We start from the raw sequence: 12,607 nt of genomic DNA on the forward strand, positions 1-12,607 counted from the left end.
GTATTGCCCTCATATAATGCTCCGTACAGTACGGGCCCCATTTAATGCTCCGTACAGTATGGGCCCCATATAGTGGTCCATGCAGTATGGGCCCCATATAATGCTCCATACAGTATGGGCCCCATATAATGCTCCATACAGTATTGGCACCTTATAATTCTCCATACAGTATTGGCACCATATAATGCTCCATACAGTATGGGCCACATATAATGCTCCATACAGTATAGGCCCCATATAATACTCCATACAAAATGTTCCCCATATAATGCTCCATACAGTATTATGGGCCCCATATAATGCTCCCTTCAGAATGGGCCCCATATAATGCTCCATACAGTATTATGGGCCCCATATAATGCCCCCTTCAGAATGGGCCCCATATAATGCGTCATACAGAATGGGCCCCATATAATGCTCCATACAGAATGGGCCCCATATAATGCTCCATATAGTATAGGCCTCATATAATACTTCATACAGAATGGGCACCATATAATGCTCCATACAGTATTGCCCCCATATAATGCTCCGTACAGTATTGCCCCCATATAATGCTCCATACAGTATGGGCCCCATTTAATGCTCCATACAGTATGGGCCCCATATAATGCTCCATACAGTATTGGCCCCATATAATGCTCCATACAGTATTTTCCCCATATAATGCTGCATACAGTATGGGCCCCATATAATTCTCCATACATTATCGGCCCCATATAATGCTCCATACAGTATAAGCCCCATATAATACTCCTTACAGTATGGGCCCCATATAATGCTCCATACAGTATTGGCCCCATATAATGATCCGTACAGTGGGCCTCATATAATGATCCATACAGTATAGACCTCATATATTGCTCCATACAGTATGGGCCTCATATATTGCTCCATACACTATGGGCCCCATATAATGCTCCATACAGAATAGGCTACATATGGCATTGGCCCCATAAATTGGTCTAAACAGTATGGGCCCCATATAATGCTCCATACAGAATGGGTCCCATACAATGCTCCATACAGTATTGGCCCCATGTAATGCTCCATACAGTATGGGCCTCATATTGTGTTCCATACAGTATTGTGGGCCCCATATAATGCTCCATACAGTATTTTCCCCATATAATGCTGCATACAGTATGGGCCCCATATAATGCTCCATACATTATGGGCCCCATATAATGCTCCATACAGTATAAGCCCCATATAATACTCCTTACAGTATTGGCACCATATAATGCTCCATACAGTATTTTCCCCATATAATGCTGCATACAGTATGGGCCCTATATAATGCTCCATACATTATGGGCCCCATATAATGCTCCATACAGTATAAGCCCCATATAATACTCCTTACAGTATGGGCCCCATATAATGCTCCATACAGTATTGGCCCCATATAATGATCCGTACAGTGGGCCTCATATAATGATCCATACAGTATAGACCTCATATATTGCTCCATACAGTATGGGCCTCATATATTGCTCCATACAGTATGGGCCCCATATAATGCTCCATACAGAATAGGCTACATACGGCATTGGCCCCATAAATTGGTCTAAACAGTATGGGCCCCATATAATGCTCCATACAGAATGGGCCCCATATAATGCTCCATACAGAATGGGCCCCATATAATGCTCCATACAGTATGGGCCTCATATATTGCTCTATACAGTATGGGCCTCATATATTGCTCTATACAGTATGGGCCCCACATATTTATCCATACAGATTGGGCCCCACACAATTCTCCATACAGTATGGGCCCCATATAATGTTCCGTACAGTATTGGCCCCATATAATGCTCCATACATTATGGGCCCCATATAATGCTCCATACATTATGGGCCCCATATAATGCTCCATACATTATGGGCCCCATATAATGCTTTATACAGTATGGGCCCCATATAGTGCTCCATACAGTATGGGCCCCATATAGTGCTCCATACAGGATAAGCCCCATATAATGCTCTATACAGTATGGGCCCATATAATGCTCCATACAGTATGGGCCCCATATAATCCTCTATACAGTATGGGCCCCATATATTGCTCCATTCAGAATGGGCCCCATATAATGTTCCATACAGAATTGGCCCCATATAATGCTCCATACAGTATTATGGGCCCCATATAATGCTCCATTCAGTACGGGCACCATATATTGCTCCATACAGTGTGGGCCCCATATAATGCTCTATACAGAATGGGCCCCATATAATGCTCCATACAGTATTGGCCTCATATAATGCTCCATACAGTATGGGCCTCATGTAATGCTCCATACAGTATGGGCCCCATATAATGCTCCATACAGTATGGGCGCCATATATTTCTCCATACAGTGTGGGCCATATATTGCTCCATACAGTGTGGGCCCCATATAATGCTCTATACAGAATGGGCCCCATATAATGCTCCATACAGTATTGGCCTCATATAATCCTCCATACAGTATGGGCCCCATGTAATGCTCTATACAGTATGGGCCCATATAATGCTCCATACAGTAAGGCCCCATATAATCCTCCATACAGTATGGGCCCCATATATTGCTCCATTCAGAATGGGCCCCATATATTGCTCCATTCAGAATGGGCCCCATATAATGTTCCATACAGAATTGGCCCCATATAATGCTCCATACAGTATTATGGGCCCCATATAATGCTCCATTCAGTACGGGCGCCATATATTGCTCCATACAGTGTGGGCCCCATATAATGCTCTATACAGAATGGGCCCCATATAATGCTCCATACAGTATTGGCCTCATATAATGCTCCATACAGTATGGGCCTCATGTAATGCTCCATACAGTATGGGCCCCATGTAATGCTCCATACAGTATGGGCCCGATATAATGCTCCATACAGAATGGGCCCCATATAATGCTCCATACAGTATTGGCCCCATTAATTGCTCCATACATAAAAAAAATAAACAAAATACTCACCTCTCCTCATTCTCCGCTGCAGTGCTCCGGACTCCTCAGCATCTTCCGGCTCTCTGCACTGTGACTGCTCAGAGTAGAAGGCGTGCTGTAGTGACGTCATCACGCCCTCTGCCCTAAGACATCACAGAGTCAGAAGATGAGAAAGACACTGGAGCTGAGGTGGAACAGGGAGAGGCAAGTATTTCAAGTGTTGGGGCCCTAAGCAAACGGGGGGGTCCATTTGCAGGCGCTGGCACCGGGCTCCCGCAACTCACGGGCCCCATAGCGTGCCGGTTTCTGATGGCGTGTGGCCCCCCTTTCCCGCTTGCTCAGGGCCCCGGCACTTGCCGGGGTGTGCCGGGTGGTGACACCGGCCCTGGAAGTACCCTTATAGGGGTTGTAAAAAGTATAAGAAAGTTTTTTCCTATATGTGTGTGATTTAATAAGTAATATATACTGCATAGGTGTATATGCACACTTTAGTTAGTTGTATTGGAAATGCAGAAGAAGCTTTTGCTCCTAATTTACACATTGCAGATATATACAATGTTATAAGTAAGATCACATCATTTTTTTCATTTATGATCAAGTTTCCAGACAGAATACTTTTAAAGGATGGTTTCCATTTCTTTGTCAGTTATATGCCATGTTTCAGATTAGATTACATGGATTTAATTTCAAGCATTGAAAGCTTGTGTGAAAGCCTAATAAAATATTTATTCTTGACAAACGTGCAGAGCGTGGATGGAATATTGTGCGACAAGAAAAGCCAAAAGGTCGTACACCCAGGTCCAGCTGCAGAACGCAGAGGCTCATCATGCAAAAACATTTCTGCTATCCACTATACGCCGTTGGAATAATTGGGTGAAATTTCGCAATAAGCAACATATGGGTGAGTTTTTATACAACTGTCTGAAAGTTTTCTAAATGTATAATCCTATAGTGTTTGTAACAAAATATTTAGACATGGATAACTGGATTAAGTTTATCTGATTGCTTTATCTGAATATTTCATTATTGTAGATAATGGTTGGAACAGTTGAGGGTACTCGGTAGACCACATTATATGGGGTATCATCATCAGTATTAGTGAGTTTTACATTTTAAATGGTTAAGACCTTGTTGCCATGGCTCTAATGTATGGAAACCATGACAATAAATGGAATATGTCAGAAGGCTTTTGCCATGTAATCTAAGAGCAGCATGATTTAAGAGCAGAGAGCCTGATTCCAGGGATCTGTCACTTACTGGACTATGTTTTGCGGTTTCAATACAATTAGTGTCTTATCAGCAGGAAATTATCACTACAAGCCAACTGGTCTCATGCCTCCTGGTCCAACCACTCCTCCAGCACTTGTTAGCAGCTCTCTATCATTATACAATGTACACAGAAAGTTGTAGTGTAAGTAGGGTTATACACAGATCAACAACTGAGCCCTGCTAGATCTGCAGCATAAAGAACCGTGACTCTATCATAGCTGCTGCACCCAGTAAACTAAGTGATACATTGCTGGAATCAGGGTCTCTGTCCCTACCATCCTGCTGTCAGATTACATAACACAACCTGCTGACACATTCCCTTTCATGTGAACAGAGGCCTGGTTCTGGGTAAGAAAGTTATCATCTTTATTGTATGTGAGTTGCACAATAAAAATTGTATATTGAAAAATGACTTATGTCTAATAATGTTTCACTGGTCATTGAATCCTTAACCCCTTTCATTTTGACTGACAACATCCATTTTACCATGCAATTTATTGGAAAATGGGGGAAAAATTTCCAACCACTGACACTTCCAAACTTACATTTGTTTTAAATAGTCGCCAATTGAGGGCTTGTTTTTTGAGCTGACATTTTTATTACCATTTTTTTGAGTAGATGCAATGTTTTGATCGCTTTTTATAACATTTGTTTGGTGAGTTACAACAAGCAAAATATCATGGACAGCCAACATTTGGTTGACAAACCATAGTGGATTATAAGTGATCAATGTCTATGGGGCGTGCTGGTGTCAGAGGCGCCTGATTCATTGAGAGGCTTTGTGTGCTTCGCCACTTATCTAAAGCCCCCGTCTCACATAGCGAGATCGCTAGCGAGATCGCTGCTGAGTCACGGTTTTGGTGACGCAACAGCGACCACACGAGCGATGTCGCTATGTGTGACACTTTGCAGCGATCAGGCCCCTGCTGTGAGGTCGCTGATCGCTGCAAAGTGTCCTGGACCATTTTTTGGTCGTTGCCCTCCCGCTGGTCAGCACACATCGCTGCGTGTGACCAGAGGGAGCAGCGATCAGGCTGGTAACCATGATAAACATCGGGTTACTAGGGGCACACGCGCACCTAGTAACCCTTTGTTTATCATGGTTACCACTCTGCTATAGTGAGCGGGAGGTTACCGCTCACTTTAGCAGGCTCCTAACCATGATAAACAACGGGTTACTAGGTGCGCGTGTGCCCCTAGTAACCCGATGTTTATCATGGTTACGAGCCTGCTAAAGTGAGCGGGAACCTCCCGCTCACTGTAGCAGAGTGGTAACCATGATAAACAACGGGTTACTAGGGGCACACGCGCACCTAGTAACCCGTTGTTTATCATGGTTAGGAGCCTGCTAAAGTGAGCGGTAACCTCCCGCTCACTATAGCAGAGTGGTAACCATGATAAACAAAGGGTTACTAGGTGCGCGTGTGCCCCTAGTAACCCGATGTTTATCATGGTAACCAGCCTGCTCCTGCTTCAGGCTGGTAACCAGGAGCAGGACATCGTGGAAAGATTCTTTCCACGATGTCGCTGCTCCCCTGATCGTTGGTGAGCCTGCCTGTTTGACAGCTCACCAGCGACCACATAGCGACGCAGCAACGATCCCTGACAGGTAGTATCGTTGTCGGGATCGTTGCAGCGTCGCTAAGTGTGACGGAGCCTTTACTCAAGTCAGAGATAGGAAGACTTGTGGTGTAAGGTACACCATAACTCATCATGAATTAGGCAAGCCATTGTCCAGTCCAGGCTCCAATCATCTTGGAACAGCTTCCAAAGCTGGCATGAAAACGTTCAGGCTATGTGCCTACGATGCAGAAATGCTCTGGATTTTTTCCTGAGCGTTTCTGCATCTCCCTGGCAGAAAAAAACGCATGCGGATTGTACATGCGGATTGTACATGCGGATTGTACATGCATTTTCCTGCCAGGGACATGCGGAAGTGAAGCGTTCTTCACTTGCATTTCCGCATGCGGGTTGACAAGCGCTTTCCAAGCGCAGCATGGATTTGTATAGTGTGACCCGAGAGAATGGTAAAAAATAAAAAATTAAATATATACTTACCCTCTGATGGCCCCCCGGTGTCTTGCTTCACCGTCCCGGCTGCCAGCAGCGGTACACTGAAGGACCTGCCGACGTCAGCGTCGCGTGACCCGTCACATGATTATGACGTCAGCGCAGGTCCTTCATTCCATCGCGAAGTGTCGGGAAGCATGGAGGAGCTCACCGCGGGCTGCCAGAAGGTAAGTATATATTTATTTTTTATTTTATTCTTTTTTTTTACAGTTTTCTATGGTACCCAGGTCCGGAGGAGAGTCTCCTCTCCTCTAGACCTGGGGACCATCCTCACATTAGAACGCATGGAATACGCATCTACATATGCAGTGATGCGTAATCCATGCGATCTAATGCAGCACTTCCGCAAAATAATTGGTAGTGCTGCAGTTTTTTCCGCAATGATAATCCGCAGTGGAAATTTCCGCAGCATGTGCACAGCACATGCGGATTATCATTGGGGAACATGGCAGGCCTTCTACCATGCGTTTTTTAAGCGTTTCTGCAGTGTTTTTGCCTCTGCGGAAACGCTTAAAAAACGCATTGTGGGCACACAGCCTTAGACTAAGTGCCTACGATGCAGAAATGCTCCGGATTTTTCCTGAGTGTTTCTGCATCTCCTTGGCAGGAAAAACCCATGCGAATTGTACATGCATTTTTCCTGCCAGGTAGAAGTGTTTGTCAAGCCATTTTTCATGCATTTCCGCATGCGGGTTATCAAGTGCTTTCCAAGCGATTTTAGCATCACTTGGAAAGTGCTTGACAACTTGGTCACACTATATAAATCCATGCAACCAGCGTGAATTTATATAGCGTGACCAAGTTAATAGTTGAAAAAAAGATTAAAAATTGTAAAAAAAATAAAAAAAAATACATTATTCTTACCTTCTGATGGCCCCTGGTCTTTTCTCCGCTGCGTCCAGTCTTCTGTATGGCTCGCGGTGGTGTGAAAGAACCTTCCATGACGTCATTTAGTCATGTGACAGGTCACGCGACCGCTGACGTCGGCGGCCGCGTGACCTGTCACATGACTAAATGACGTCATGGAAGGTCCTTTTAGACCATCGCGAGCTGTACAATAGACCGGACGCAGCGGAGAGAAGACTTGGGGCTATCAGAAGGAAAGTATAATGTATTTTTTCATTTTAATTCTTTTTTTTTAACAGGTACCATGGTACCCGGGTCTGGAGGAGAGTCTCCTCTTCTACAAACCCGGGTACCATCCGCACATTGAATCTCTTAATATCCGCATGTGCACATGTAGTCATGCGGATATTAAGCGATTCAATGCAAGTCAATGGCGGCGAAAACGCCGCGATTACGCAAAATAATTGGTAGTGCTGCGGATTTTTCTGCAATGATAATCCGCAGCGGAAATTTTCGCTGCTTCTACATAGCACGTGCGGATTATCATTGGGGAACATGGCAGACCTTCTACCAAGCGTTTTTTAAGCGTTTCTGCAGCGGAATTGCTTAAAAAACGCATAGTAGGCACACAGCCTAAAAGTCTCAAAATTATTGTGCAACCTCACATTGGGCAAAAATGTTGTGACTTTTCAAAGTGTTTTGTACTAGATTTCTGGCATAAACACTTTGATGAATCGGGGGCCTGAATCTCGATTTTAAAGTTCACAGTATATGCTGATAGTATGTTCCAATACGTATATTGAGTTATTTGCAATCACAATAATCACCAGCGTAAAATAAATCATAGATGCATAGATTTTTTTTCTGAAAATATGTATCCAGTAATTACAGACTGTCCAGGATTTTCTCAACAGATGGTAACCCTGTAAACTGTGGAGCCCATGACTCCTCATACTTATCCATAAACCTTTTTTTAGTGATAATTATAGTGTTTAATCCTCTATAGGACACACAAATATATGTGCGGTTAATACAACCATTATTCACTTTGCTTTAGTGTGAGGATCTCTTCTCAGTTCTGTGGGAATAATCCTCAGAACAATTTACTACAGGCCTTAAAACAGTGGCCAGAGATGATGAAATGTTTAATACTACTTATTATTTATTATGCTTTGCTTATATAGCACCGTCATATTCCACAGCGCTTTACACACATTATCAGCACTGTCCCGATTGGCGCTCACAATCGAAATTCCCTATCACTATGTGTATGGAAGAGAACTGGAGAACTCGGGGGAAACCCACACAAACACGGGGAGAACATACAAACTCCTTGCAGATGTTGTCCTTGGTGGGATTTGAACCCAGGACCCCAGCGCTACAAAGCAGCAGTGCTCATCACTGAGCCACCGTGCTGCTCTTCGTGAGAGGAATGGGATAATGCCGGGCTCACAGTCTGCATATGGGCCGCAATGCCCAGACTAACCGCAGGTCTCCCGAACTTACAGCCTCATAGGGGAGATGAGAATACATGATTTATGTAAAAATCAAAATTTTGTTGAACATTTCTGTCAGTTACAGACAAAAAATATTGATTGTGTAACCTAAGGGCTAACCAACAGATGGCAGCACTTACACATTGATTGTGTAGGTTTTATAGGACAGGATCAAAGTTTCCTATATAAAGTTCCCAAATATACAAGTGCTTCTCACTAAATTAGAATATCATCAAAAAGTTCATTTATTTCAGTTCTTCAGTACAAAAAGTGAAACTCATATATAGAGTCATTACAACCAGAGTGATCTATTTCAAGTGTTTATTTCTGTTAATATTGATGATTATGGATTACAGCCAATGAAAACACAAAAGTCATTATCTCAGTAAATTAGAATACTTTAGAACAACAGCTTGAAAAATGTTTTTAAAATCCGAAATGTTGGCCTACTGAAGTGTGTGTTCAGTAAATGCACTCAATACTTGGTCGGGGCTCCTTTTACATCAATTACTGTATCAATGCGGCGTGGCATGGAGGCGATCAGCCTCTGGCACTGCTGAGGTGTTATGGAAGCCCAGGTTGCTTTGATAGCAGCCTTCAGCTCGTCTGCATTGTTGGGTCTGGTGTCTCATCTTCCTCTTGACAATACCCCATAGATTCTCTCTGGGGTTAAGGTCAGGCGAGTTTGCTGGCCAATCAAGCACAGTGATACTGTTAGATTTAAACCAGGTATTGGTACTTTTGGCAGTGTGGACAGGTGCCAAGTCCTGCTGGAGAATGCAATTTCCATCTCCAAAAAGCTTGTCGGCAGAGGGAAGCATGAAGTGCTCTAAAATTTCCTGGTTGACGGCTCCTCTGACTTTGGTCTTGATAGAACACAGTGGACCTACACCAGCAGATGACATGGCTCCCCAAACCATCACTGATTGTGGAAACTTCACACTAGACCTCAAGCAGCTTGGATTGTGTGTCTCATGCCCTGGATACGTCTGTGTGTGGTGGCTCTTGAAGTGATGACTCCAGCAGCAGTCCACTCCTTGTGAATCTCCCCCAAATTTTTGAATGGCCTTTTCTTAACAATCCTTTCAAGGCTGCGGTTATCCCGGTTGCTTGTGCACCTTTTTTCTACCACACTTTTTCCTTCCACTCAACTTTCCATTAACATGCTTGGATACAGCACTCTGTGAACAGCCAGCTTCTTTAGCTATTAACTTTTGTGGCTTACCCTCCTTGTGGTGTGTGTCAATGACTGCCTTCTGGGCATCTGTCAAGTCAGCAGTCTTCCCCATGATTGTGAAGCCTACTGAAACAGACTAAGTGACCTTTTTAAATGCGTTGGAAGCCTTTGCAGGTGTTTTTTGTTAATTATTCTAATTTACTGAGATAATGACTTTTGTGTTTTCATTGGCTGTAAGCCATAATCATCAACATTAACAGAAATAAACACATGAAATAGATCACTCTGGTTGTAATGACTCTATATAATATGAGTTTCACTTTTTTGTATTGAAGAACTGAAATAAATTAACTTTTTGATGATATTCTAATTTAGTGAGAAGCACTTGTAGCATTATAAAATGTAACATATTTTATAATAATGCATTCAGTGTAAACTGTAAAATAATGATAATTACAGTCACAATAATCTGTAGAAGTTTTTCATCTTCAAAAAATCGCGGATGCCTTAAAAATTGTTTACAGACAAGACAAAAAAGTGCCCTCTTTTTATGGACTGTCTTGGAAATTCTGGATGGTTGGCAACCCTGTACGAGCCATAGATGTGGCTGGTTTCCTAGGCAATGAGTGCACGCTTGCAAGTTGTTTGCTATGCTGCTTGTAGGCATTGCTCTGAAGCTATCTGGATTGCTGGATCCAGCCAGCATTAGTACCCATCTCATGTGCTCCTCTGATGCTGCAGAGGCAAACCTGCCACACTATCAGTATCACAGAGCCCACTCAACCATGCAAGATGGAAACCAGGAGTGGTGTGCTTCTGAAGAGATGAGTACACTCCTTTTAAAATGATACAAACTAAGGCTGCCTGATCACTATGCGTATTTCAAGCGTTTTTGCCGCGGAATTTCAGCAGTGAAAATGTTTAAAAAACGCTTGGTAATATGTGCCCCATGTTCCCCAATGATAATCCGCATGTGCTGTGCACATGCTGCAGAAATTTCCACTGCGGATTATCATTGCGGAAAAATACGCAGCATGTCCATTAATTTTGCGGACACGCAACGTAATTGTCGCCATTGACTTGCATTGAATCGCATAGTATCCGCATGGGCACATGTGCCTATCCGAATATTATGCGGTTCAATGCGCAGATGGTACCCGGGTCTGGAGAAGAGGAGACTCTCCTCCAGACCCAGGTACCATATTACCTGTTAAAAAAAAGAATTTAAAATAAAAAATAAAGATTATACTTACCTTCCGATGGCCCCCGGTGTTTTCTCCACTACGTCCGGTCTGTTGTACGTCTCGCGATGGTCTAAAAGGACCTGCGGTGACGTCATTTAGTCATGTGACAGGTCAAGCGACCGCTGACGTCGGCCGTCGCGTGACCTGTCACATGACTAAATGACGTCATGGCAGGTCCTTTCACACCACCGCGAGCCATACAACAGACCGGACGTAGTGGAGAAAACACCGGGGGCCATCGGAAGGTAACTATAATCTTTATTTTTTTACCATTTTTAATCTTTTTTTCATCTATTAACTTGGTCACACTATATAAATCCATGCAACCGGCATGGATTTATATAGTGTGACCAAGTTGTCAAGCACTTTCCAACTGATGTGCTTGACAACCCGCATGCGGAAATGCATGCGAAAACGCTTCACTTACGCTTTTCCCTGGCAGGAAAAATGCTTGTAAAATCTGCATGCGTTTTTCCTGCCAGGGAGAAGCAAAAAAAATATATAGCATTTCTGCCTTACACCCAGAATCTTTTGACCTGAGCTTGATTGCTCATGAATGTACATTGTCTATTATTTTTTCAATAACTTTTAACAAACAATTAAAGGGAACCTGTTATGTAAACAAAAACGCTATTAACTTGTAGATATGGGGTTAATATGCAGGTTAATAACGTTGTGAACCTGCCTGACAAAGTGGGTTGTCTGGCCTTTTGATAAAAGTCTGCACCTTACAGTGCGTGCACTGCACGCTGTCCGGATGCTCTGTTGTTGCTGGTGAGAGTGGACGGTCATATGACTACAACTAAGCGATTTGCATATGTGTGGTCATGTGCCGAGTAGACGTTTACGACCTCGCTCAATACAAGTTAATTGAGCGAAGCCGAGCAAGTTTAGTTGGAATGTGGCTGGAAGTATGCAAATCACGTGACGAGCTGCTATCAGCCTCAACACCCGACAATCCTGACAGCGTGCAGTGCACATGTTGTAGGATTCAGAAGTCAAATAGTCATCAGAAGACTGGATAACCTCTTTACTTTGTTAACATAGATCACATCAGATATTATGCCTACAGAAGGAATAGAGTTCCCCAGTGTGGTGGTTAAACTATACAATATGCAGCGGGGACTAAATGTACTGACTTCGGCAATATTACAGGCATAATAACACAGATTGTTTAGTTTCAGTATATCAATATTTCAGAAGGCAATAAAGTAAATTATAGAACAGCCAAGATTCCCTACTTTATGTTTCTACTGCTGCATTATTCTGCTTCTGCTTATTTCCAAATACTGAATGGACATCAAGAAGGGGTCGGAGCTGTACTTGTTAGGCAAAGGCCCACATGACTGTGATTGGGCCAGGAGTAAAAAGGGTTTCTGAATTGGGGTTAGGGCATTGGATTATTAGGAAGGGGGTGAAGCATTATGAGGTGGTATAAAGAGAAATAGTGCAGGAAAGTGGCCATTGTAGGGGATCCTAGTGAGACGAGTGTATCCCCATTAACCCTCACCTGCTGTTTTAGGATGGCTAACCTGGAAGCCCTCCAGTTGAGAGCTGCTG

The 12,607-nt window shown here is 43.3% G+C and overlaps 1 protein-coding gene across 3 annotated transcripts in view; it reads left to right on the forward strand.

The window, feature by feature from the left end:
• Nucleotides 1–12,607, forward strand: part of FBXL13 (F-box and leucine rich repeat protein 13) — a 277,666-nt gene that overhangs the window by 39,533 nt on the left and 225,526 nt on the right. For all 3 annotated transcript variants that reach the window (XM_073652270.1, XM_073652271.1, XM_073652269.1), the window contains exon 5: nt 3,692–3,846. In XM_073652270.1, the coding sequence (XP_073508371.1) occupies nt 3,692–3,846 (155 nt within the window). The remainder of the gene's footprint in view (nt 1–3,691; nt 3,847–12,607) is intronic.

This window comes from Phyllobates terribilis, unplaced genomic scaffold (assembly GCF_046119375.1).
Source record: "Phyllobates terribilis strain yellow unplaced genomic scaffold, ASM4611937v1 Scaffold_11__3_contigs__length_659146591, whole genome shotgun sequence".
NCBI classification, from domain to species: domain Eukaryota; kingdom Metazoa; phylum Chordata; class Amphibia; order Anura; family Dendrobatidae; genus Phyllobates; species Phyllobates terribilis.